This window comes from Rhinichthys klamathensis, unplaced genomic scaffold (genome assembly GCF_029890125.1).
Source record: "Rhinichthys klamathensis goyatoka isolate OS25496 unplaced genomic scaffold, OSU_Roscu_1.1 h1tg000036l_1, whole genome shotgun sequence".
In the NCBI taxonomy this organism is placed as follows: Eukaryota; Metazoa; Chordata; class Actinopteri; order Cypriniformes; family Leuciscidae; genus Rhinichthys; species Rhinichthys klamathensis.
The window spans coordinates 104,967-129,215 of record NW_026606584.1 but is presented as its reverse complement, the minus strand read 5'-3'; the positions used below and the strand labels follow the sequence as shown (position 1 = coordinate 129,215).

Here is a 24,249-nt window from a genome sequence, read left to right as displayed (position 1 = left end):
GGGTAACCCTGTGAGGTGGCGACCCAGAGTATGGGGTAACCCTGTGACGTGGCGACCCAGAGTATGGGGTAACCCTGTGATGTGGCGACCCGGAGTATGGGGTAACCCTGTGACGTGGCGACCCGGAGTATGGGGTAACCCTGTGAGGTGGCGACCCAGAGTATGGGGTAACCCTGTGATGTGGCGACCCGGAGTATGGGGTAACCCTGTGATGTGGCGACCCGGAGTATGGGGTAACCCTGTGACGTGGCATCACGGAGTATGGGGTAACCCTGTGAGGTGGCGACCCAGAGTATGGGGTAACCCTGTGAGGTGGCGACCCAGAGTATGGGGTAACCCTGTGATGTGGCGACCCGGAGTATGGGGTAACCCTGTGACGTGGCGACCCGGAGTATGGGTAACCCTGTGACGTGGCGACCCAGAATATGGGGTAACCCTGTGACGTGGCGACCCAGAGTATGGGGTAACCCTGTGACGTGGCGACCCAGAGTATGGGGTAACCCTGTGACGTGGCGACCCAGAGTATGGGGTAACCCTGTGATGTGGCGACCCGGAGTATGGGGTAAGGAGTATGGGGTAACCCTGTGACTTGGCGACCCAGAGTATGGGGTAACCCTGTGATGTGGCGACCCGGAGTATGGGGTAACCCTGTGATGTGGCGACCCGGAGTATGGGGTAACCCTGTGACGTGGCATCACGGAGTATGGGGTAACCCTGTGAGGTGGCGACCCAGAGTATGGGGTAACCCTGTGAGGTGGCGACCCAGAGTATGGGGTAACCCTGTGATGTGGCGACCCGGAGTATGGGGTAACCCTGTGACGTGGCGACCCGGAGTATGGGGTAACCCTGTGACGTGGCGACCCAGAGTATGGGGTAACCCTGTGATGTGGCGACCCAGAGTATGGGGTAACCCTGTGACGTGGCGACCCAGAGTATGGGGTAACCCTGTGATGTGGCGACCCGGAGTATGGGGTAACCCTGTGACGTGGCGACCCGGAGTATGGGGTAACCCTGTGACGTGGCGACCCGGAGTATGGGGTAACCCTGTGACGTGGCGACAGAGTATGGGGTAACCCTGTGACGTGGCGACCCAGAGTATGGGGTAACCCTGTGATGTGGCGACCCGGAGTATGGGGTAACCCTGTGACGTGGCGACCCGGAGTATGGGGTACCGTGTGACGTGGCGACCCGGAGTATGGGGTAACCCTGTGACGTGGCGACCTGGAGTATAGGGTAACCCTGTGAGGTGGCGACCCAGAGTATGGGGTAACCCTGTGATGTGGCGACCCGGAGTATGGGGTAACCGTGTGACGTGGCGACCCAGAGTATGGGTAACCCTGTGACGTGGCGACCCAGAGTATGGGGTAACCCTGTGATGTGGCGACCCGGAGTATGGGGTAACCCTGTGATGTGGCGACCCGGAGTATGGGGTAACCTTGTGACTTGGCGACCCAGAGTATGGGGTAACCCTGTGATGTGGCGACCCGGAGTATGGGGTAACCCTGTGACGTGGCGACCCGGAGTATGGGGTAACCGTGTGACGTGGCGACCCGGAGTATGGGGTAACCCTGTGATGTGGCGACCCAGAGTATGGGGTAACCCTGTGATGTGGCGACCCGGAGTATGGGGTAACCCTGTGACGTGGCGACCCAGAGTATGGGGTTACCCTGTGACGTGGCGACCCAGAGTATGGGGTAACCCTGTGACGTGGCGACCCAGAGTATGGGGTAACCCTGTGACGTGGCATCACGGAGTATTGGGTAACCCTGTGACGTGGCGACCCAGAGTATGGGGTAACCCTGTGACGTGGCATCACGGAGTATGGGGTAACCCTGTGACGTGGCGACCCAGAGTATGGGGTAACCCTGTGACGTGGCGACCCAGAGTATGGGGTAACCCTGTGACGTGGCGACCCAGAGTATGGGATAACCCTGTGACGTGGCGACCCAGAGTATGGGGTAACCCTGTGACGTGGCGACCCAGAGTATGGGGTAACCCTGTGATGTGGCGACCCAGAGTATGGGGTAACCCTGTGACATGGCGACCCGGAGTATGGGGTAACCCTGTGACGTGGCGACCCGGAGTATGGGGTAACCCTGTGACGTGTGGACCCGGAATATGGGGTAACCCTGTGACGTGGCGACCCGGAGTATGGGGTAACCCTGTGATGTGTGGACCCGGAGTATGGGGTAACCCTGTGAGAACATGAGGGTCAATTAATCATTGTTTTAACGTTTTACTTGAAGCCTTTACATATAATGCAAAGTATTTTTAATGCATTAATTAACAAACAATTTCAGGCAATCTGTAAAGATTATAATGCATTTTTAACTTTTGGTTACAATTATGAAAAGATGCAATGCATTACAATGTACATTAGGATCGAATACCTCTATAATTCATAACACATAAAGGCTTTCAAACCAATCGCACACTTTCAAGTGACTCGGAAACACCTCCGTCTCTCTCTCTCTCTCCCTCTCCCTATCTCTCTCTCTCTCTCTCTCTCTCTCTCTCTCTCTCTCTCTCTCTCTCTCTCTCTCTCATCTCTCTCTCTCTCTCTCTCTCTCTCTCCCATAATTCCTCATGGTTTGATGTAGGTCACCTCAGAGCCCAACAGCTTGACCTTTGACCTGAGCGAGGCTCCTCCAGGTTTTCCTTCACGACTGTAATTAGCTGAGATTTATGAGCGCTGAACAGCATTTAGCCATATCTCTCTCTCTTAATCACCAAACATTTGTCCAGCATATTCTCCTACATGTCGTATAATGATACATATTTAATGAAAGCTGTGTCTCCTCATTACAGGAGCGGGGCGTGTCTTTCAGGAGGAGAGCGTGACAGAATAACAGAGATACTGCACATCTTTACATGTGTGTTTTCATATTTTATTTATTATTGTTTATGTTATGAACTCAAAATATGTTTAACCAATGAAAAGGTTTAACCAAAATCTGTCAAGACATTTCATCCTATTTATTTATTTATAATGGTTAGTTACATTATTTACCTAGGAAAATTATGACCTCAATATCATTACTTTTTGTAAATTATTCATTATGGTGATTCTACTTATAGATTCTCGTTCCTGTAATGCAGTTCAAACACAGTAAAACAAAGCATTATTTTTTGTTGCTTAAATTAGCATAAATTAAACATAATACAGACGGTACTATTGACATTACAGGAATGAGAATTTTCTCAAAAATGATGTCATAATTTTTCATAAGCAAAATACAATATAATAATAATAATAATTGTGATATAATATCATTGCAAGTTTAATAATATATAACTATAATATTGTTGCTGTTAATAATAATAATTGACGTTCTTGACGGTCTGCGTTGGGTCGGCCAGGAGCCGATCTCTCCTCGACACACACACACACACACACACACACACACACACACACACACACACACACACACACACACACACACACACACACACAGTGAGGTCGTCACGAGTGCATTAATCAGCCGGTTCTCTGTTTGCTGAAGATTCCTTACTGGAGGCCACCTAATTATTCACAATAATGCTTAATTAATATGCACAAAAGACGTGTGCTCCACAAAAATGTTGTTGATGATTTTTAATTTTCCAAATGATCTTCATCAGTGCGCTGTTAATTATTTGACCGTTTCAGGAAGCGACAGGCCTTTCACTGCTGTGCGAAACACAAGGACAGAATTGATTATTAATGCACGACAATAAACAGACGAAACAGACGAATGAAGCGCGCACCTTATCTGCGCTCGGCATTGTGGGAACGCTGTTCGTCTGAAAATATGCGGTTGCCAGATTTCTTCAAACCAGCGGCTCGACGGTGACGCGCTCATTAATATCTGGATGAGGACTCTGATTGGACGTTTCACTGAGATCTGACTCCGGGATCAGGGCGGTTTCCCAGAATCCCCGGCTTCCCTCTGAATCCTCATTCCTCACGTCTTTAACTGGGATTGTGAAGACTTCCGTCGAGTTCCCAGAATCCTCAGCAGGAACACAGCAAACACACATCGACACAAACATACTGATAAATATTAAACTCACAGCATATTAATCATGGTAGTTCGTTTGCATTAGTATATGATTGAAGTGAACAATGTTTAAATGTTAAAAAATAATTTCTCTACTTTGGATGAATGAAATTCTTCCTTAAATTAAGCCAGAAACATATTGAATATTGATTTATTAATAAGTTACAGAGATGAAAAAGTTCAGCATTGACTCATTTGTTCTATTCAGAAATTTTCCAGAGATTATTTGTCAGATTCAAATGTTTCAAACACAGTTTTTTTTTGGCAATATTGTTGACAACTGATAATCTTTATATATGAATGAAAAAGTAATATTTTTGGAGGTGAGGTTCCTGAAACCTGACAGATTCCTTCACCAGAGCGACGGAGGACGTGTTTATCTGAAGGCTCGATGTGGATCGTGTTGCTGGGTTTGCTCTCCTGCATCTTGGAGGCAGATGTTCTCTCGTATTTAAGGTCAGGATGAAGTCTCGCTCGGCTGAAGTGTGTGTGTGTGTGTGTGTGTGTGTGTGTGTGTGTGTGTGTGTGTGTGCAGGCCAGACCACAGGCCCGTAGATCCAGGACTCGCCGTGCCAAGGCTGGCGCTCTCCGGCCGGCAGTAATTTGCCTTGCAGGGATCACCACACTTTGATTAAAAAACATCGCTTCTGCTTTAATCCGTCCAGGCAAGCTGCTGAAATCTAGGTACGCAGAGACACTCAGGATCAAACCAGAGGACAGAAGTGTGTGTGTGTGTGTGTGTGCCGACGCGACCCACAGACCTGTTGCTTTCTTCAGGAAAATCAAAAACAGCATCTCTCAGCCACAGATCATGTATTATAGCAAATTGTTCAAATTTGCCCTCTTTGGGTGTGAGCAAAAAGGCGCCGTTTTTGTGTGTGTCCCTTTAAATGCAAATGAGCGTTAGCTCCGCCTCCGTCCAGAAGAGGGCGGAGCCTTCACACGAGCTTCAGAGACTCCGGCAATAACAACACAGGCCGATCTCACTGATCCAGAGTCAGGAGTAACAGCAGCGAGTGCAGCCTTACGGAGAGACTCAGGGAGAGCTTCACTTTTACACGTTTCTGAATGTTAGCGGAGACATTTCTGTAGTTGTTGTGGAGTTACACTGATCATCTCCTCATCATGTTGAACTCTTCCACAAGTGTCCACAGTTCCTGAGGTGTTTATAAGACAGCGCTGACATGTTCTGGTCAATAGTGTTCAGTGTCGTCTGTGCTCGACCACAGAACAGTTTCAGGCTTTGCTGGATCTTCTCCAGTGCGTTAGAACTGGTCTCTGTTGGCGCTCGCCGAACCCAATGTCGCAGGTGTGTGTGAACGTGCAGATTAAGGGCCGGGAATATTATAATAAGATCCTCTTCATACGGCAGAAGGAGTGAAATCTGATCGGCTTATTTTATAACATGCTCTCAGAGAAAGGCTCACCAGAACACAGTTAGGGCCCGTTCACATATCGCGTCTTTTGAGCGCTCAAGTTCATTATTTCAAATGGAGGCGCGCGGTTTGCGCGCTCATAATGGAAGCGACGCGGTCGCGGTGCGACGCGCTCGTTTTTTCCAGGCGCGTCCGCGCCGCATCGAGATAAAAACATCTCAACTTTTCAGAATGCCGCAAGTGCACCATAAGCGCACAGTAGGTCACGTGACAAGAACCAACCGGAGCGCAACCGCCCTAGCGTTTTGAAAAAAAAGAATGCGGCGCGCCCAGCGTTTTCTACGCGTTTTTAGGCGCGATATGTGAACGCAGCCTTACTGGGTTTCACTGTTCATGTGTTGTGTGTCGGCAAGAAGCGGCGATTAAAGCTCTCACACACGGAGAACGCAGATTCTCCTGATATATCCGCTTTAATGCTTTTTTAGCATCACACAATTTGAGTTGCAAATTATTAAATAGGCATATTATACCCTTTCTCAAAGACTTGAGTTGAAATTTTCCTCCTTGAATGTTGATTATTCTCCTCATATTCTCCATTGTTGCGGCTCCTCTCCTCCCAGTCTGTCAGTAACGCTCTGTTTACTTCCTGTCTCTATGAAGCCCCTCCTCCTGAAAAGCACACTGTGCTCTGATTGGTCGGCTGGAGCAGTGTGTTGTGATTGGTCGAGCGCTTCGAGTGTGTTTGGGAAATGTCCCGCCCCTTTCCATAACCGCCAGTTTAACACACTACTAACTAACTCAACCAGGCCCCGCCCCTTTATTCTGCGCATTAATTATTATAATGAGGAATATTGTGACGTGTTCGTTGATATAGAGGAGAACTGGAACATCAACATCACACTCACAGATGAACATGGGAAAGCAGAATCTGCTCTTCAATCGTTTAACAAATGCTCTGTCCGCCTGTTTTAATGCAAGAATGATTTATGTCCTTTATTTAGTCTTGAATTCTTGACTTATTTATACGCGTTCCAAATGTTATTTATTAAATGTTTTGAAGTTGAAAACCACCGGTTTTGCTATAAATGTGTTTTCAAGATCGCTGCCACTTCGCAAGTGTTCCCACATGGAAGCCAGGAAGAGAAAGAGAGATTTTAGCAAACATTCGTGAACTTCAGACTGTCAGAAGATTATGTTCTCGAGACACACACACACACACACACACATGAATATTCCCTGCCTGTTGTTGATTCAAACAGGTACATTTGGATGGAAACCTCGAGATGGATTTGAAAGTCATCAAATCATAAAACCAGTGCAGATGTGATGTTCTATCAAGCACAAAAATATATTTTGCAGTTATTCAGTAGCAATATTCAGGACTGGGATTTTCAATATTTTCCATTTCCTCTCTCTCTCTCTCTCTCTCTCTCTCTCTCTCTCTCTCTCTCTCTCTCTCTCTCTCTCTCTCTCTCTCTCTCTCTCTCTCTCTCTCTCTCTCTCTGAGAGAGAGAGAGAGTTCTTCTCAGCTCATTTTCAGATGGTGATTTGCCTTAACCAAAGCAAACTGAAAGAGTGTAAGTAAGTGATTATTGCATGGCTGACACTCGCGGCTCCCTGACGACTCTCTGTCCGGTCTCGCAGAAACACACACACACACACACACACACACACACACACACACACACACGCTCAGGCAACCGGAGGTGAAAGTGTGAGGTGATTTCCAGAGTGAAGTCTGTAGCCTGACTACATCAGACTTCGTGCTTCCGCTGTATTTCAGTTCTCTTCTGTACTCAGTCTGAGACAGCGACCTATCTCTGTTTCCCTCCGGCCTGAAAACAGCCGGCCAATCGGCGAACAGAGGGCGGGCTTGAGAGCGTGACGGAGACGCTGAGCGCCGAGTTTAGGACTGTATTTTAGGTCAGGGGAATCGGAAACGACCGCGGATATGGAGACGCGGGATGCAATTCACTCTGTTGTGGAGAATATTCCCGGCATTTGCAAACTGAAGCCCGAACAAGAAGAGTGTTTGTTAAACATTGTGAATGCAGGTGATGTTTAAGTTGGAGAGAGAGGTGATTGGCTTACAGGTAACCAATGATTTTATACTTCAGAGAAGCCCCCCCCCACACCTAATTAAGTCTGTCATTTAATGCATAATTATACGTCAGTGTATAATACATTATATGCATAATTTAAATAGATAAATTCTAGTGTTTTTTTAATTGGGGGGGGGGGGGGGGGAGGGTATAGAGTTTTTTTGGACAGATCAATAAAAAAAATGAATAATAACCTCATGACATTTCTGCTAAAAACATGTTTTGTGCCAACTGTGCTGCATTCAGAATGAATGATTCAGGGCTAAAAGTTCAATATCCTGTATTGTATTAATAGTAAGTTGTGACACACAGACCCGTATACTGTATAGACACAAAGAACATAAACATGAACATATTTGCACAATTGTTCTCGCACAGAAATATGTATAAATAACGTATATGTGTGTGTGTGGACAAATATAAATGAGGCAGAATTTCAGATCAATTTTGAGAATTTAGAAGACTTTTCAGATTAACAAAAAAAGTTATTCACGATTGTGTGTGTGTGTGTGTGTGTGTGTGCATGTGTGTGTGTTTCGAACCTGCCATTCTTAACAAAATCAGTAACGATGAACAATGTGATCAATGAAGGTTTAGAGAGAATTAAAGCAGCTTCAGCTTCAGCTCTTCTGCTCGACTATCTCTCTCTCTCTCTCTCTCTCTCTCTCTCTCTCTCTCTCTCTCTCTCTCTCTCTCTCTCTCTCTCTCTCCTGTCTTACATGCCCTTTATCAATCAGCCGATGCCACATTGACAAGTGCTAATTTAATAGAGACTGACCTGTCTGACAGAAACCCCACGGACACACAACACAAAGCCATTCATCAGCCTGGGCTCGACTGCAGCACTGTGTGTGAGTGAGTGAGCTAGTGAGTGAGTGTATGAGTGAGTGAGTGAGTGAGTGAGTGAGTGTATGAGTGAGCGAGTGAGTGAGTGAATGAGTGAGTGTGTGAGTGAGCGAGTGTGTGAGTGAGTGAGCAAGTGAGTGAGTGAGTGAGTGAGCTAGTGAGTGAGTGTATGAGTGAGCGAGTGAGTGAGTGAGTGAGTGAGTGAGCGAGTGAGTGAGTGTGTGATTGAGTGAGTGAGTGAGTGAGCTAGTGAGTGAGTGTATGAGTGAGCGAGTGAGTGAGTGAATGAGTGAGTGTGTGAGTGAGTGAGTGTGTGAGTGAGTGAGTGAGTGAGTGAGTGAGTGAGTGAGTGAGTGAGTGAGTGAGCTAGTGAGTGAGTGTATGAGTGAGCGAGTGAGTGAGTGAGTGAGTGAGTGAGTGAGCGAGTGAGTGAGTGTGTGATTGAGTGAGTGAGTGAGTGAGCGAGTGAGTGAGTGAATGAGTGAGTGTGTGAGTGAGTGAGTGAGCTAGTGAGTGAGTGTATGAGTGAGCGAGTGAGTGAGTGAATGAGTGAGTGTGTGAGTGAGTGAGTGAGCTAGTGAGTGAGTGTATGAGTGAGCGAGTGAGTGAGTGAATGAGTGAGTGTGTGAGTGAGTGAGTGAGTGAGTGAGTGAGTGAGTGAGTAAGCTAGTGAGTGAGTGTATGAGTGAGCGAGTGAGTGAGTGTGTGATTGAGTGAGTGAATGTAGATCAGGAGAAGTTGAGACGGACTATCTACTTCCTCTTAGTAGCACATCATATTCATAAAGGAACTGAGTTTATATGTGTTTTAATGTAGAGACACAGGAGCGTCTTCTCTCTGTCCTCACACACGTCTCTAAAGTGTGATGGATTCAAAGGGACATAAGCAAAGGGTTACGACCAGCACACATCGGATTGTCAGGACAGACTTACGGAAGCTTTGATCATGGACAACTACAGACTGAAGGAGTCAAAGCATTCTTCCTTTTGCCAGAGGCGATTTGGTACAGAGAGAGAGAGAGAGAGAGAGAGAGAGAGGCATGCGGAAACCCTCATGAGTGAAAAGAAGAGACGCTTCCACTGAAGGTCTGGAGAACAGAGGGATGATTCCCGTAAATCATCCCTCCACGGGAGCGACGGAGAGACGGAGAGAGGGAGGATAGAAACAGACTGAAAGAAGAGAGTGAGATCTGTGCTCGAGCGCCACATCAAGGCTTTGAGCCAATCAGAGCGCAGGATTCCCCGGCCTCGGCAATTCCCACAGTATGGGCGTGCGAAGGTACACAAAGGTGCTGTCACGCATTTGATGCTATTAAAGGGAGGAATAATTTAAGGCAACAAGAAAGAAAGAAACGGAGGGAGAGAAAGAAAAATACAATACCTATTCTTATACGGAGAGCTTTCAAATTCAGTTTCTATTCTTATTGAAGAGGGCGTGTTAAAGGAATATAGACCTGTCAATATCAAGCAGAGTTCTCAATCCACTTTGGCTGAAGAATAAGACGGATGGAAGATTGCTTTTTTATTTGGATAAATGAATTGCATAATGCATATTAAGTCAAATTTGACTTTAAAGGATTAGTGCACTTCAGAATTAAAATGTCCTGATAATTTACTAATTTACTCATTCGAGATGTTCATGTCTTTCATTCTTCAGTCGAAAAGAAATTAAGTTTTTTTAGGAAAACATTCCAGGATTTTTCAATGGGGTCCAACGGTGACCTTTCACCCTGATGACGTAATGTGTGTCGCATCACAGCTCGAGCAAGACCAGCAGTATATAAATGTTTATTTTATTATAAAATGGCGGATTGTTTGTCTAGATAAGACTCTTATTCCTCGGCTGGATCGTGTCGAAAAAGTCCTCCCTTTTTTTGTTGTTGTAAATGGCGTTTGACTCAGTCTTTGCACGTTCGCTCTGTAAACACTAGATCTGTTCTTACGCCTACGTCACGCTTGACCTTTAACCCTGATGATGTAATGTGTGTCGCATCACAGCTCGAGCAAGACCAGCATTAGTGGTTATAAAGTATATAAATGTGTATTGTGTTATAAATGTCGGCTGGTTTGTCTAGATCAGACTCTTATTCCTCGGCTGGATCGTGTCGAGACTTTGAAACTGCACTGAAACTCACATCTGGACCTTCGACCCGTTGGACCCCATTGAAGTCACTATATGGAGAAACCCTGGAGTGTGTTCCTCAAAAACCTTCATTTCCACTGAAGAAAGAAACACATGAACATCTTGGATGACGTTAGGGAGAATTTTAATTCTGAAGTGAACTACTTCTTTAAACTCTATAAGGAGAACTGTGGTCGATTCCCACAGAAAGTTCTCGACAGTGAAAATTACTACCAAAAGACCAGAAACTCTTGGTTACACTCTCTTAGTGTTGTCCACTTCAGACATTCTGCTGACTATAAGTAACTTTGCAACTAATTCTCCTACTTAAACCCTAAACTAACAGTCTACTAATACTCTGATGAGGGTTAGTTGACATGTAGTTGCAAAGTTTCTTATAGTTAGTATGTCTAAAGTGGACCATCGAAATAACAAACATTCTTCAAAATTCCTCTCTCTCTATTTTGAATATTTTTTTAATAACAAACCTATTTTTTTCTTCTTGCTTGATTTAGTTTTGTTTTATACACATACACTCTTGGTCTAATTTCAGATATAAGTCTACATCATATGAGCAGAAATCAGCATCCGTCCTTTACTGTACAAACCACAACTAAAGTAACTTCCCAGATCAGTGCAAGTAATGGCAGAACTTTTATCGCTGTGTGTGTGTGTGTGTGTGTGTGTGTGTGTGTGTGTGTGTGTGTGTGTGTGTGTGTGTGTGTGTGTGTGTGTGAGAGAGATCTGGAGGCAATGATATTTTCATGAACACGAGGGAAGAGTATTTGCGTGATATGATGCTCTCAGTCCCTTGACATGCTAGACTTAAATTTAAAAGAAAACTCTTTTATGATGAGAACAACAGCGACTACAAAAAATAAAATAAACATGTAATATTTGAAGGAAATGGCTGTTTTATTAGAAAAAAAGAGTAGCAAATGACATCTAAATTAAAGACAAAAAAGAAAGAGAGGAATAAGACCGAGGGCTTGATGTGTGAGTGATGATGTTGAAGGTTATTGTTTATAGACGGCAGTGATATTGCTACTGTAAACACACACCCTCAACGCTCACTTACTAAAACTATGTACACAGTGAAAAATTTAACATGTTATGCATATTTTATCATACTGTGCTTTTCCTCTCGAGACCCACATGAACACGACCAGAGATTAGGATGGGATTTTGTCTGTCCAATGTCTCTCTCTCTCTCTCTCTCTCTCTCTCTCTCTCTCTCTCTCTCTCTCTCTCTCTCTCTCTCTCTCTCTCTCTCTCTCTCTCTCTCTCTCTCTCTCTCTTTATTAAGGAAAAGAAGGAATGTTCTGTGTTCAATACAAGCCTAGCAAAAACACTCGCTGTTGACCACAGGAAATCATTGTTAATCAACCCCACAGACATCTTTTACTGTAACACTCTTTTCAATGGTTTATGAAGTGAGACATTCTGAAGGTTCTACAATAAAAAATGTGAAGCTTGTGCTTTTTGTTTAAGTTCTACCAGAAAGACTCGGGAGATAAGATACTGTACAATGATGCATTTTATTAACAGCCCAGCAAGCCATACAGTATATGCAATAAAGTTCTTTGGCGTAGGCCCCGTCCATAGCTCGCAATCCGAGGGTCCGGACTCTGCATTTCCTGCCTGAAGACGAAGGCAGGGGCGCAGCCGACCCCCCGGGAGGTATAGGAAAGGACCATCCTGGTGGTGGTGGGGAGGTTGGAAGGGAAGGAACCATCTTGGAGGTGGTGGGGAGGATGGAGGTCAATGGAAGCGTCAGCATCTGCGAACTCAAACACGTGTAAGTACCGGTCTTTTATACCGCAAGTATTAGACGCGATTGGATAGATGAGAAGGTAATACATGACGTAACAATTGAGTCTTCCTGGCGGAACTTACGCTACGCTTTCATTTCCCCTATTATGCTATTTTAAAGGTTACCAATGTTGTTTTGCGTCTCCAACAGCAGATTCACATTCATCCAAAGTCAAAAAAACACTTTAATGTCCTCATAATCTCCACTGCAGCGTCAGCTCTGTCTCTCAGTGTCTGAAACGCTTCGTTCGGAGATTCAGTCTCTCTAAGCCCCGCCCCTCTGAGAGCTGCTCTGCTGTGATTGGTCAGAAAGCAAACGCTCATTATCATATCTGAATCTCAGCTCTTGATCACAGTGATACGAACAGTAACGATGGCGTGGGTTTCACCGTCTCAATCTCAGAAAACAGCGTCTCCTCGACACGAACAACACGAACCGAACTCTCCCAGTCTCAGATACACTACAGTGTTTGAGGGCGGGGATAAGAGACGCTGCTCAGCCAATCAAGAGCATTATGCAAATGACTTACAAACCTACAGGATCAGTAGGAAGTGAGACTGAATTACTGACGACTCGTTTCACTTCAGAATCACTTCTTTCTTCCTCAATAACTTTATTTATCTGCACTTTAGTCTTTGAAACTTTGCAGAGTTTTACATTTACAATCAGCTTTATTACACACTACATGAAAGGCCATATTTAAAAAAGCATAACAGGGGCACTTTAAAGAATAAGAATTATTGACTGAAAATATTGTATGATTATTCTATTATTGTTCTAGGCCGGATTATCTTCTGGTTATGTTTTACAGTGAGTGAAGTTTGTTCAATGCAAACAGTCCCTTCCATTTCATGAAAAAAGTAACGTCTCGGTTACGTATGTAACCCTAGTTCCCTGATAGGGAACGAGACGCTGCGTCAAACGCTGCGGGAACGCCCCTGCGTTGTGCGTCATGAAGCACGTATGGAATCAGCCCAATGGAGAGATGAAACGTCATAGGCGGGTGACGTCATCGACCAGGAAGCTATAAAGCGCCCCAAAAACACAAGCGCATTAGCTTCTGATAGGCTTGAAGGAAGCGCTAACGGGAGTGCCGGGAGTATGGCGGAGCGACGCAGCGTCTCGTTCCCTATCAGGGAACTAGGGTTACATTCGTAACCGAGACGTTCCCTTTCAAGGGAACTTCGAGCTGCGTCAAACGCTGCGGGAACGCGAATACCCACGTCGCCATAGGACCAAATGACCGTCATGTGAGACTAGAGCACAGAGGACGAGAGCACCTTTGCCCCAGGGGTAGAGCTTAAGTCTAGGTCACAGAACTTAATAAAAGTATGCGGTGAAGACCATCCAGCCGCATCACAAACATCACTCAGGGAAACCCCCGACAAAAGAGCTTTAGAAGCAGCCATACTCCTGGTAGAGTGAGCTCGGACAACCAAAGGTGAAGGCTGGCCAGCCGACTCATAAGCAAGTGAGATAGCCTCGACCACCCACTTGCTCATTCTCTGTTTAGACGCAGGACACCCTTTCCTGGGTGGCCCGAAACATACAAAAAGTTGTTCTGATTTCCTCCACAGGGCAGCTCTGTGGACATAAGCGTCTAATGCCCTAACAGGGCAGAGTGAATTAAGTTTCTCCTGGTCCGATGACATAAATGGAGGAGGACAGAAAGCCTGCAGAACCGTAGGTCTAACGATATTAGTAGGGACCTTAGGAACGTAACCTGGTCTAGGATGCAGAAAAGCTTTAACCATGCCAGGTGCAAATTCCAGGCACGAGGGTGAAACCGACAGAGCCTGCAAATCTCCGATTCTTTTCAGTGAAGAGATAGCAAGTAAAAAGATAGTCTTAAAAGTGAGAAACTTCTCGGGAACTTCTTCGATAGGTTCAAAAGGAGCTAGGCAAAGACCTTCTAATACAATGGCCAGATCCCAAGTCGGCACCCTCGTACGAACTGCTGGCCTCAGCCTCAAAGTGCCACGGAGGAAACGAGTTATAAGCGGGTGTCTCCCAAGAGAAACTCCACTGAAAGGGACGTGGTAAGCAGCTAGTGCCGCCACATACACCTTTAGTGTGGAGGGGGATAACCCTGTGGAGAAGCGCTCCTGCAGGAATTCCAGCACTGCACCCACTGGGCAGTTAACTGGGTCCTGCAGGTGTTCTCCACACCAAGAAGTGAAAAGTTTCCACTTCAAGGCATAAAGCTTCCTCGTGGATGGAGCTCTGGAGTTAAGAATGGTCTCAACAACCTCGGTTGAGAGACCGGAGTCTATGAGCTGGGCCCCCTCAGAGGCCAAGCCCACAGTTTCCACAATTCTGGGCGGGGGTGAAGTATCGTGCCGCCCGCCTGGGAGAGTAGATCCCTCCTGACCGGGAGCTCCAAAGGAGAACCGTCCAGGAGAGAAATCAGGTCCGCAAACCATACTCGGGCCGGCCAGAACGGGGCTACTAGTAGTAGACTGACCCCGTCCCGGCGGACCCTCTCCAGAACTCCTGGTAACAGAGCAATCGGGGGAAAGGCGTACAGACGTGACCTCGGCCACGGCTGCACCATAGCATCCAACCCCAGGGGGGCTGGATGAGTGATGGAGAACCACCGATGACAATGCGTGGTCTCCTTGGAAGCGAATAGGTCCACCTCGGCGCGACCGAAACTCAACCAAAGGAGCTCCACCACCTCGGGGTGGAGTCTCCATTCCCCTGGCCTCGGCCCCTGCCTCGACAGGGAGTCTGCTACCACATTCAAATACCCAGGAAGATACATTGCTCTCAGAGATAGTAGCTTCCCTTGGGACCACAGGAGGATCTGACGGGCCAACTTGTAAAGCCGGCAAGACCGCAGGCCCCCCTGATGATTTATATAAGAGACCACCGACGTGTTGTCTGATTGAACTAACACATGATGGCCTCTCAGGTCTGTTAGGAAGTATTTCAGAGCCTGAAACACAGCCAACATCTCTAGACAATTTATGTGCCACGATAGATGATGATCCTGCCACAGACCTTGGGCTGGGCGACCACTCATGACCGCCCCCCACCCTGTGAGGGAAGCATCCGTCGTTAGCGTTATGCGACGACAAAGAGCCCCCAGCACAGGACCTTTGGATAGGAACCAAGTTTCTCTCCACATGACCAGAGCACGAAGGCAGCAACGCGTGACTTTGAACGTTCGGAGCGGATTTCCCCTCTGGGAGAATCCCTTGGTCCTGAGCCACCACTGTAGCGGTCTCATGTACAACAGGCCGCAAGGTATAACGTTGGACCCTGCTGCCACCAGACCCAACAGTCTCTGAAACTGCTTCACAGTGAGTAGCTGGCCTAGCTTCACTTGTTTCACAGCTGAGAGAATCGAAGCGATGCGGGTCGGAGAGAGTCGCGCCCGCATCGAGACCGAATCCCAAACGACACCCAGAAAAGTGGTCTTCTGGGAAGGAGATAATACACTTTTCTTTGCGTTCAGCCTCAACCCCAACTTTCTGATATGAGCGAGGACGACATCTCGATGCCGAACCGCCATCTGCTCCGTCTGAGCTAAAATCAACCAATCGTCGATGTAATTGAGAATACGAATGCCCTGAAGCCTCAGAGGCACTAGTGCTGCATCCATGCATTTCGTGAAAGTGCGGGGAGATAAAGCTAGGCCAAACGGAAGAACCCTGTACTGGTACGCCTCGCCCCCGAAGGCGAACCTCAGGAACTTCCTGTGTTGTGGAAGGATGGAAACGTGGAAGTACGCGTCCTTCAGATCTATCGTGACAAACCAGTCCTCGGATCTGATTTGAGACACGATCTGCTTGATAGTGAGCATCTTGAATTTTAGCTTCCCTACCGAGCGATTCAATATGCGCAGGTCTAAAATTGGACGCAACCCCCCATCCTTCTTTGGAACGATGAAATATCGGCTGTAATAACCTGACTCCAAACTGGGAGGAGGAACCCGTTCTATAGCCTCCTTTTGAAGGAGTGTTTTCACCTCTTGTTCCAATACCAGAGCCTGCTCGGGGCCCACCACTGTGTGCAGAACCCCTCTGAATTTTGGTGGACGACACCTGAACTGGATAGCATAACCCTTTTCTACTGTCTGCAGGACCCAATGAGATATTTTTGGAAGGCTTTTCCACTCTGCCAGAAATTCTACTAAGGGTACCAGTCTCTCGAGACTGGCCTCTGGTGTAACTTGAGCAGCAAACGCAGCGCCCTGTAACGGCGCACCGGCAGGGAACAACTGGTTTGACCGCTCTGAGACCCTCCTCAGAGGGAGCGAGCGTCCCTCGGGAAAGCGCTCGCTGGGATCGTCTGTGCCCCGGCATAAAGGCGGGGTTGGCAGAACGAGCCCCTGAGGGCACCGAGGAGGAATGGGCACCGTAAAAAGAGGTGAACACCTTTCCGCCTCGGTGGGGACCACCCTCAGTATCCTGAACGCCTTGGCGTCAGGACTTCTTCTTAGCCGAAGCCTTCTTAGCCAATATAACTGTCCTCAGATCAGTTCTATTGGTAGAAGGCTTCGGCTGAGAGTGTCGCGGCTGAGCCCACTGTCCAGCAGGGGGAGCACGAGACGCAACACTCTGCCTCTGCTGCGCTCTATGTGATGAGCTCATAGACGGCCGGGGCTGCTCCCGCCCAGCAGCCCCAGGGACGTGAACTTTCAGGGGAACAAACTTTTTAAAAGCTGCAGTTTGTTTCTTTTCTTCCTGGAATTTATCGATAACTGAATTTACAGCATCACCAAACAAACCCAGGGGAGAGAGAGGAGCATCTAAAAGAAAAGTTTTTTCTTTCTCTTTAATATTGGTTTGATTTAACCACAAATGTCTTTCTGCGGCCACCAGAGCTGCCATAGAACGACCCACTAGCTTGGCCGATTCTCTGGTGGCACGCAGGGATAAATCAGCAGCCTGACGCAGTTCGCGAACTACGTCAGTACTGACCTCCTCACTCTCACTCACGTCCCTTAGCAGATCAGCCTGGTATGCCTGCAAGATTGACACAGTGTGCAGGCATGACGCAGCCTGACCTGCTGCCGAATATGCTTTACCCACCAAAGCCGAGGTGTTTCTTAAAGGCTTAGTGGGTAATGCCGGTGCCTTAAAAGATGATGCTGCTTCGGGGGAGAGATGGCTCGCAAGCGTCTCTTCCACACGAGGCAAAGCACCATAACCATGAGCCTTGGCTCCCATTATATTTGCATATGTTGAAGTCTGGGGACTAAACACTCTATATGACACCGGTTTTCTCCATGATTTCGACACCTCGGTGTGGAGATCATGGAAAAACGGCAGGCACCGGCGTGGAGGCTGCACACGTGACGGCAAAAATCTCTCATCCAACTTTGATTTAGAAACAGACTCCTGTCTAGTCACTGGCCATTCAATATTGAGTTTTTCAACAGCTCTTGTTAAAACCTCCATAAGCTCATCACTTTCGGGAGTGTGGGGTGGCGAATCCTCCACATCTCCCTCAACACTGACAACATCCAGCTCCTCAGAACTGGATAGCTGCAGCATTGGTGCCTCAGCCCGAGCGGAAGAAACCGCAGCGCGTGCTTCCGAACCCGGGACTGAGGCACTGGATCTCACAGGTGAAGGGAGAGATAAGGCAGAGCCCGTCTCAAACCCCGCTGTGAGATCCATCTGCGATCCCCACGATAAGCGCCGCCGCTCTGCCTCGGCAGAAGCGGGACCCGAACCGCGGGGAGCGCGCACCGAACCGCTCTCCTCAAAGAGCGCTCGGCGGGAGCGGAGCGTCCTTAACGGCAGACGCTCGCAATGCTCACAGTCTGCCCCCTCGAGAGCAGACTGGGCATGCTGAACTCCCAAACAAACAACACAAAGATCATGTGTATCCCCGCTCGTTAAATAACGCGAGCAGGGAGGAACACACTTCCGAAACTGTTGTTCGTCCGCCATATCTCTCAATATAAGGATAAATTGTTTGTGTGGTGCAGGGTATGTAAAGACAGACAATATCACACAGGGACAGATTCACATGTAGCGCGACTGAAAGCACAGAAGCTAATGCGCTTGTGTTTTTGGGGTGCTTTATAGTTTCCTGGTCGATGACGTCACCCGCCTATGACGTTTCATCTCTCCATTGGGCTGATTCCATACGTGCTTCATGACGCACAACGCAGGGGCGTTCCCGCAGCGTTTGACGCAGCTCGAAGTTCCCTTGAAAGGGAACCGGATATTTACCGGACTAATGTGGTGATTGTATAATTTTATTGGACATAATATTGGACACGAGGTCCGTGTCTCTGTGTTAAACCTCGTTTGTGTTAAACCTCGCTGTGTTAAACCTCGCTGTGTTAAACCCCGTTGTGTTAAACCTCTCTGTGTTAAACCTCGTTGTGTTAAACCCCGTTGTGTTAAACCTCGCTGTGTTAAACCCAGAGGTGGGTAGAGTATCCAAAAACTGTACTCAAGTAAAAGTACAAGTACTTATAGAAATATTTACTCAAAGTAAAAGTAAAAGTAATAATCTTAAAAGTTACTTGAGTAAGAGTAAAAAAGTATCCAATGAAAAAACTACTCAAGTAGTTAGTTACTAGTTACTTTGGATCACATAGGCCTATATATATATATATATAACATGACATTTAGATTTTTTTTTATTTTAATGACTAAAATTATCATAATTAGATAAGCTATCTTTGCAACAAAAACAAGAAGAGACAAACATTATTTCTGTATATCTGTATATTATATCTATAGCCCGAAAACCATTGCCTGTCCTTTGGTTTGTATAATAGTATAATAACTTATACAACTACATTTGGATTATTAGACAATGTCGGAATAAAGTGACTCTATTGAGTTTTGCATTCATGTAAAGGGGTGGGAACCATTGACACAGATTAGAAAGTGTTAAAACTCTGCACATGTGCCCGCAGTCATGTCATGCCAAACACAACCAACGATCAAATGCACGGATCTTCTTCTGTCTGTTCTCCAAAATGTATTTAAATGTAGGCTATATTTGTGAAAGCATCTTTAAACTGGTTAACTGTGTCTAATAAGGCAGGCAAAGGCATTCGTTTTCAAGTCGAGTTCGCACGCCACTGCGCAATACACACATTGTGTGTGTACACACATTCATAAACTGGATGATAGCTTATTTTATGTATAAATTAATGTATATGTCCAAAAAAAGGGTAATGTCATACTTTGTAGTAGTGCTATATGGCGTAATAATCTGTTTGGTTGTAAAATGTATTACCTGAATGAAATGAAATCGAATGTATCGTCGTGTGGAATAATTCATTCACAGACAGCTTACGAAGTAACATACGAAGATGTTCAACAAATAAAGATCTTCATCGCTGGCAAAAAATATGATGCATTTGCAGATTTACTTTCTAGACTGTACTGTAGACTGTGGACCGCCACTTCATACAACGCTCTTGATGTAATCTTGATGTTGATGTAATCTTCCTGTTACGATCTGATTCAGTGCGTGCAGGAAACTGAACAGATCATTCAAACTGATTCGCGAACCGATTTAGACAGATCTGCCCAACTTGTTTGATGAAGTCTTTGAACAGAATCGACTCAAAAGAGTGATTCATTTGTGAATTGAGCATCGCTCATGCCCAGAAAAAAAGAGAGAGCGCGCGCTTGGAATAAACTACGCTTTTAACAACATATTGCATTAAAATAAAGTAACGAGAGGAACGTCGCCCAACGTAACGAAGTAAAAGTACCGTTTTTTCATTAGAAATGTACTCGAGTTAAAGTAAAAGTACCCACAATTAAATCTACTCTTAAAAGTAAAAATTTTCCCAAAAAATACTCAAGTAAATGTAACGAAGTAAATGTACTTCGTTACTACCCACCTCTGGTTAAACCTCGTTGTGTTAAACCTCGCTGTGTTAAACCTCGTTGTGTTAAACCTCGTTTGTGTTAAACCTCGCTGTGTTAAACCTCGCTGTGTTAAACCCCGTTGTGTTAAACCTCTCTGTGTTAAACCTCGTTGTGTTAAACCCTGTTGTGTTAAACCTCGCTGTGTTAAACCTCGTTGTGTTAAACCTCTCTGTGTTAAACCTCGCTGTGTTAAACCTCGCTGTGTTAAACCTCGCTGTGTTAAACCTCGTTGTGTTAAACCTCGTTTGTGTTAAACCCCGTTGTGTTAAACCTCTCTGTGTTAAACCTCGCTGTGTTAAACCTCGTTTGTGTTAAACCTCGTTTGTGTTAAACCTCGTTTGTGTTAAACCCCGTTGTGTTAAACCTCTCTGTGTTAAACCTTGTTTGTGTTAAACCCCGCTGTGTTAAACCTCGCTGTGTTAAACCTCGCTGTGTTAAACCTCGCTGTGTTAAACCTCGCTGTGTTAAAACTCGTTGTGTTAAACCTCGTTTGTGCTAAACCTCGCTGTGTTAAACCTCGCTGTGTTAAATCTCGCTGTGTTAAACCTCGTTTGTGTTAAACCTCGTTTGTGTTAAACCCCGTTGTGTTAAACCTCTCTGTGTTAAACCTCGTTTCTGTTAAACCCCGTTGTGTTAAACCTCTCTGTGTTAAACCTTGTTGTGTTAAACCTCGCTGTGTTAAACCTCGTTTGTGTTAAACCTCGCTGTGTTAAACCTCGTTTGTGTTAAACCTCATTGTGTTAAACCTCTCTGTGTTAAACCTCGCTGTGTTAAAACTCGTTTGTGTTAAACCTCGCTGTGTTAAACCTCGCTGTGTTAAACCTCGCTGTGTTAAACCTCATTGTGTTAAACCTCGTTGTGTTAAACCTCGCTGTGTTAAAACTTGTTGTGTTAAACCTTGTTGTGTTAAACCTCGCTGTGTTAAACCTCGCTGTGTTAAACCTCGTTGAGTTAAACCTCGTTGTGTTAAACCTCGCTGTGTTAAACCTCGTTTGTGTTAAACCTCGCTGTGTTAAACCTCGCTGTGTTAAACCTCGCTGTGTTAAACCTCGCTGTGTTAAACCTCGTTGTGTTAAACCTCGCTGTGTTAAACCTTGTTGTGTTAAACCTTGTTGTGTTAAACCTCGCTGTGTTAAACCTCGCTGTGTTAAACCTCGCTGTGTTAAACCTCGCTGTTAAACCTTGTTGTGTTAAACCTTGTTGTGTTAAACCTCGTTGTGTTTAACCTAGTTGAGTTAAACCTCGTTGTGTTAAACCTCGTTGTGTTAAACCTCGCTGTGTTAAACCTTGTTGTGTTAAACCTCGCTGTGTTAAACCTCTTTGTGTTATATCTCGTTGTGTTAAACCTCATTGTGTTAAACCTTGTTGTGTTAAACCTCGTTGTGTTAAACCTCGTTGTGTAAAACCTCGTTGTGTTAAACCTCGTTGTGTTAAATCTCTTTGTGTTAAACCTCTCTGTGTTAAACCTCGCTGTGTTAAACCTCGCTGTGTTAAACCTCGCTGTGTTAAACCTCTTTGTGTTAAACCTCTCTGTGTTAAACCTCGCTGTGTTAAACCTCGTTTGGGTTAAACCTCGCTGTGTTAAACCTTGTTGTGTTAAACCTCGTTGTGTTAAACCTAGTTGAGTTAAACCTCGTTGTGTTAAACCTCGTTGTGTTAAACCTCGGTGTGTTAAACCTTGTTGTGTTAAACCTCGCTGTGTTAAAAATCTTTGTGTTACATCTCTTTGTGTTAAACCTCATTGTGTTAAACCTTGTTGTGTTAAACCTCCTTGTGTTAAACCTCGTTGTGTAAAACCTCGTTGTGTTAAACCTCGTTGTGTTAAATCTCTTTGTGTTAAACCTCTCTGTGTTAAACCTCTCTGTGTTAAACCTCGCTGTGTTAAACCTCGCTGTGTTAAACCTCGCTGTGTTAAACCTCTTTGTGTTAAACCTCGCTGTGTTAAACCTCGTTTGGGTTAAACCTCGCTGTGTTAAACCTTGTTGTGTTAAACCTTGTTGTGTTAAACCTCGTTGTGTTAAACCTAGTTGTGTTAAACCTCTTTGTGTTACATCTCGTTGTGTTAAACCTCATTGTGTTAAACCTTGTTGTGTTAAACTTCGTTGTGTTAAACCTCGCTGTGTTACACCTCGTTGTGGTAAACCTCGTTGTGTTAAACCTCGTTGTGTTAAACCTCATTGTGTTAAACCTCGCTGTGTTAAACCTCGTTGTGTTAAACCTCGTTGTGTTAAACCTCGCTGTGTTAAACCTCGTTGTGTTAAACCTCGTTGTGTTAAACCTCGCTGTGTTAAACCTCGTTGTGTTAAACCTCGTTGAGTTAAACCTCGTTGTGTTAAACCTCGCTGTGTTAAACCTCGTTGTGTTAAATCTCGCTGTTATAAATCTCGCTGTGTTAAAACTCGTTGTGTTAAACCTCGTTCAGTTGAACCTCGTTGTGTTAAACCTCGTTGTGTTAAACCTCGCTGTGTTAAACCTCGTTGTGTTAAACCTTGTTGTGTTAAACCTCGTTGTGTTAAACCTCGCTGTGTTAAACCTCGTTGTGTTACACCTTGTTGTGTTAAACCCCACTGTGTTAAACCTCGCTGTGTTAAACCTCGCTGTGTTAAACCTCGCTGTGTTAAACCTCGTTGAGTTAAACCTCGTTGTGTTAAACCTTGTTGTGTTAAACCTTGTTGTGTTAAACCTCGCTGTGTTAAACCTCGCTGTGTTAAACCTAGTTGGGTTAAACCTAGTTGGGTTAAACCTTGTTGTGTTAAGCCTTGTTGAGTTAAACCTCGTTGTGTTAAACCTCGTTGTGTTAAACCTCGCTGTGTTAAACCTTGTTGTGTTAAACCTCGCTGTGTTAAACCTCGTTGTGTTAAACCTCGTTGTGTTAAACCCCGTTGTGTTAAACCTCGTTGTGTTAAACCCCGTCGTGTTAAACCTAGCTGTGTTAAACCTAGCTGTGTTAAACCTCGTTGTGATAAACCTCGCTGTGTTAAACCTCGTTGTGTTAAACCTCGCTGTGTTAAATCTCGCTGTGTTAAACCTCGCTGTGTTAAACCTCGTTGTGTTAAACCTCGCTGTGTTAAACCTCGCTGTGTTAAACCTCGCTGTGTTAAACCTCGTTGTGTTAAACCTCGTTATGTTAAACCTCGCTGTGTCAAACCTCGCTGTGTTAAACCTCGCTGTGTTAAACCTCGTTGTGTTAAACCTCGCTGTGTTAAACCTCGTTATGTTAAACCTCGCTGTGTTAAACCTCGCTGTGTTAAACCTCGCTGTGTTAAACCTCGTTGTGTTAAACCTCTCTGTGTTAAACCTCGCTGTGTTAAACCTCGCTGTGTTAAACCTCGTTGTGTTAAACCTCGCTGTGTTAAACCTCGTTGTGTTAAACCTCGCTGTGTTAAACCTCTCTGTGTTAAACCTCGCTGTGTTAAACCTCGTTGTGTTAAACCTCTCTGTGTTAAACCTCGCTGTGTTAAACCTCGTTGTGTTAAACCTCTCTGTGTTAAACCTCTCTGTGTTAAACCTCGCTCTGTTAAACCTCGCTGTGTTAAACCTCGCTGTGTTAAACCTCGTTGTGTTAAACCTCTCTGTGTTAAACCTCTCTGTGTTAAACCTCGCTGTGTTAAACCTCGTTGTGTTAAACCTCTCTGTGTTAAACCTCTCTGTGTTAAACCTCGCTGTGTTAAACCTCGCTGTGTTAAACCTCGTTGTGTTAAACTTCGTTGTGTTAAACCTCTCTGTGTTAAACCTCGCTGTGTTAAACCTCGCTGTGTTAAACCTCGTTGTGTTAAACCTCGCTGTGTTAAACCTCGTTGTGTTAAACCTCGTTGTGTTAAACCTCGCTGTGTTAAACCTCGCTGTGTTAAACCTCGCTGTGTTAAACCCCGTTGTGTTAAACCTCTCTGTGTTAAACCTCGCTCTGTTAAACCTCTCTGTGTTAAACCTCGCTGTGTTAAACCTCGTTTGTGTTAAACCTCTCTGTTAAACCTCGCTGTGTTAAACCTCGCTGTGTTAAACCTCGTTGTGTTAAACCTCGCTGTGTTAAACCTCATTGTGTTAAACCTCGTTGTGTTAAACCTCGCTGTGTTAAACCTCGCTGTGTTAAAC

General features: G+C 45.5%; 1 protein-coding gene across 1 annotated transcript; it reads left to right on the top strand.

Moving 5' to 3' along the window:
* Positions 1-4,431: 4,431 nt before the first annotated feature.
* Positions 4,432-24,114, top strand: LOC130081146 (keratin-associated protein 4-7). The gene is made up of 2 exons (XM_056246106.1): positions 4,432-4,496; positions 23,085-24,114. The coding sequence occupies exons 1-2, from the start codon at positions 4,432-4,434 to the stop codon at positions 24,112-24,114; spliced, it is 1,095 nt and encodes a 364-aa protein (XP_056102081.1).
* Positions 24,115-24,249: the final 135 nt, after the last annotated feature.

Coding starts and splice junctions, on each gene's coding strand:
- LOC130081146 (XM_056246106.1), top strand. CDS start 4,432: ATGTGGATCGTGTTGCTGGGTTTGCTCTCCTGCATCTTGGAGGCAGAT. Junction 4,497..23,084: donor GATGTTCTCTCGTATTTAAG/GTCAGGATGAAG, acceptor TGTTAAACCTAG/CTGTGTTAAACCTAGCTGTG.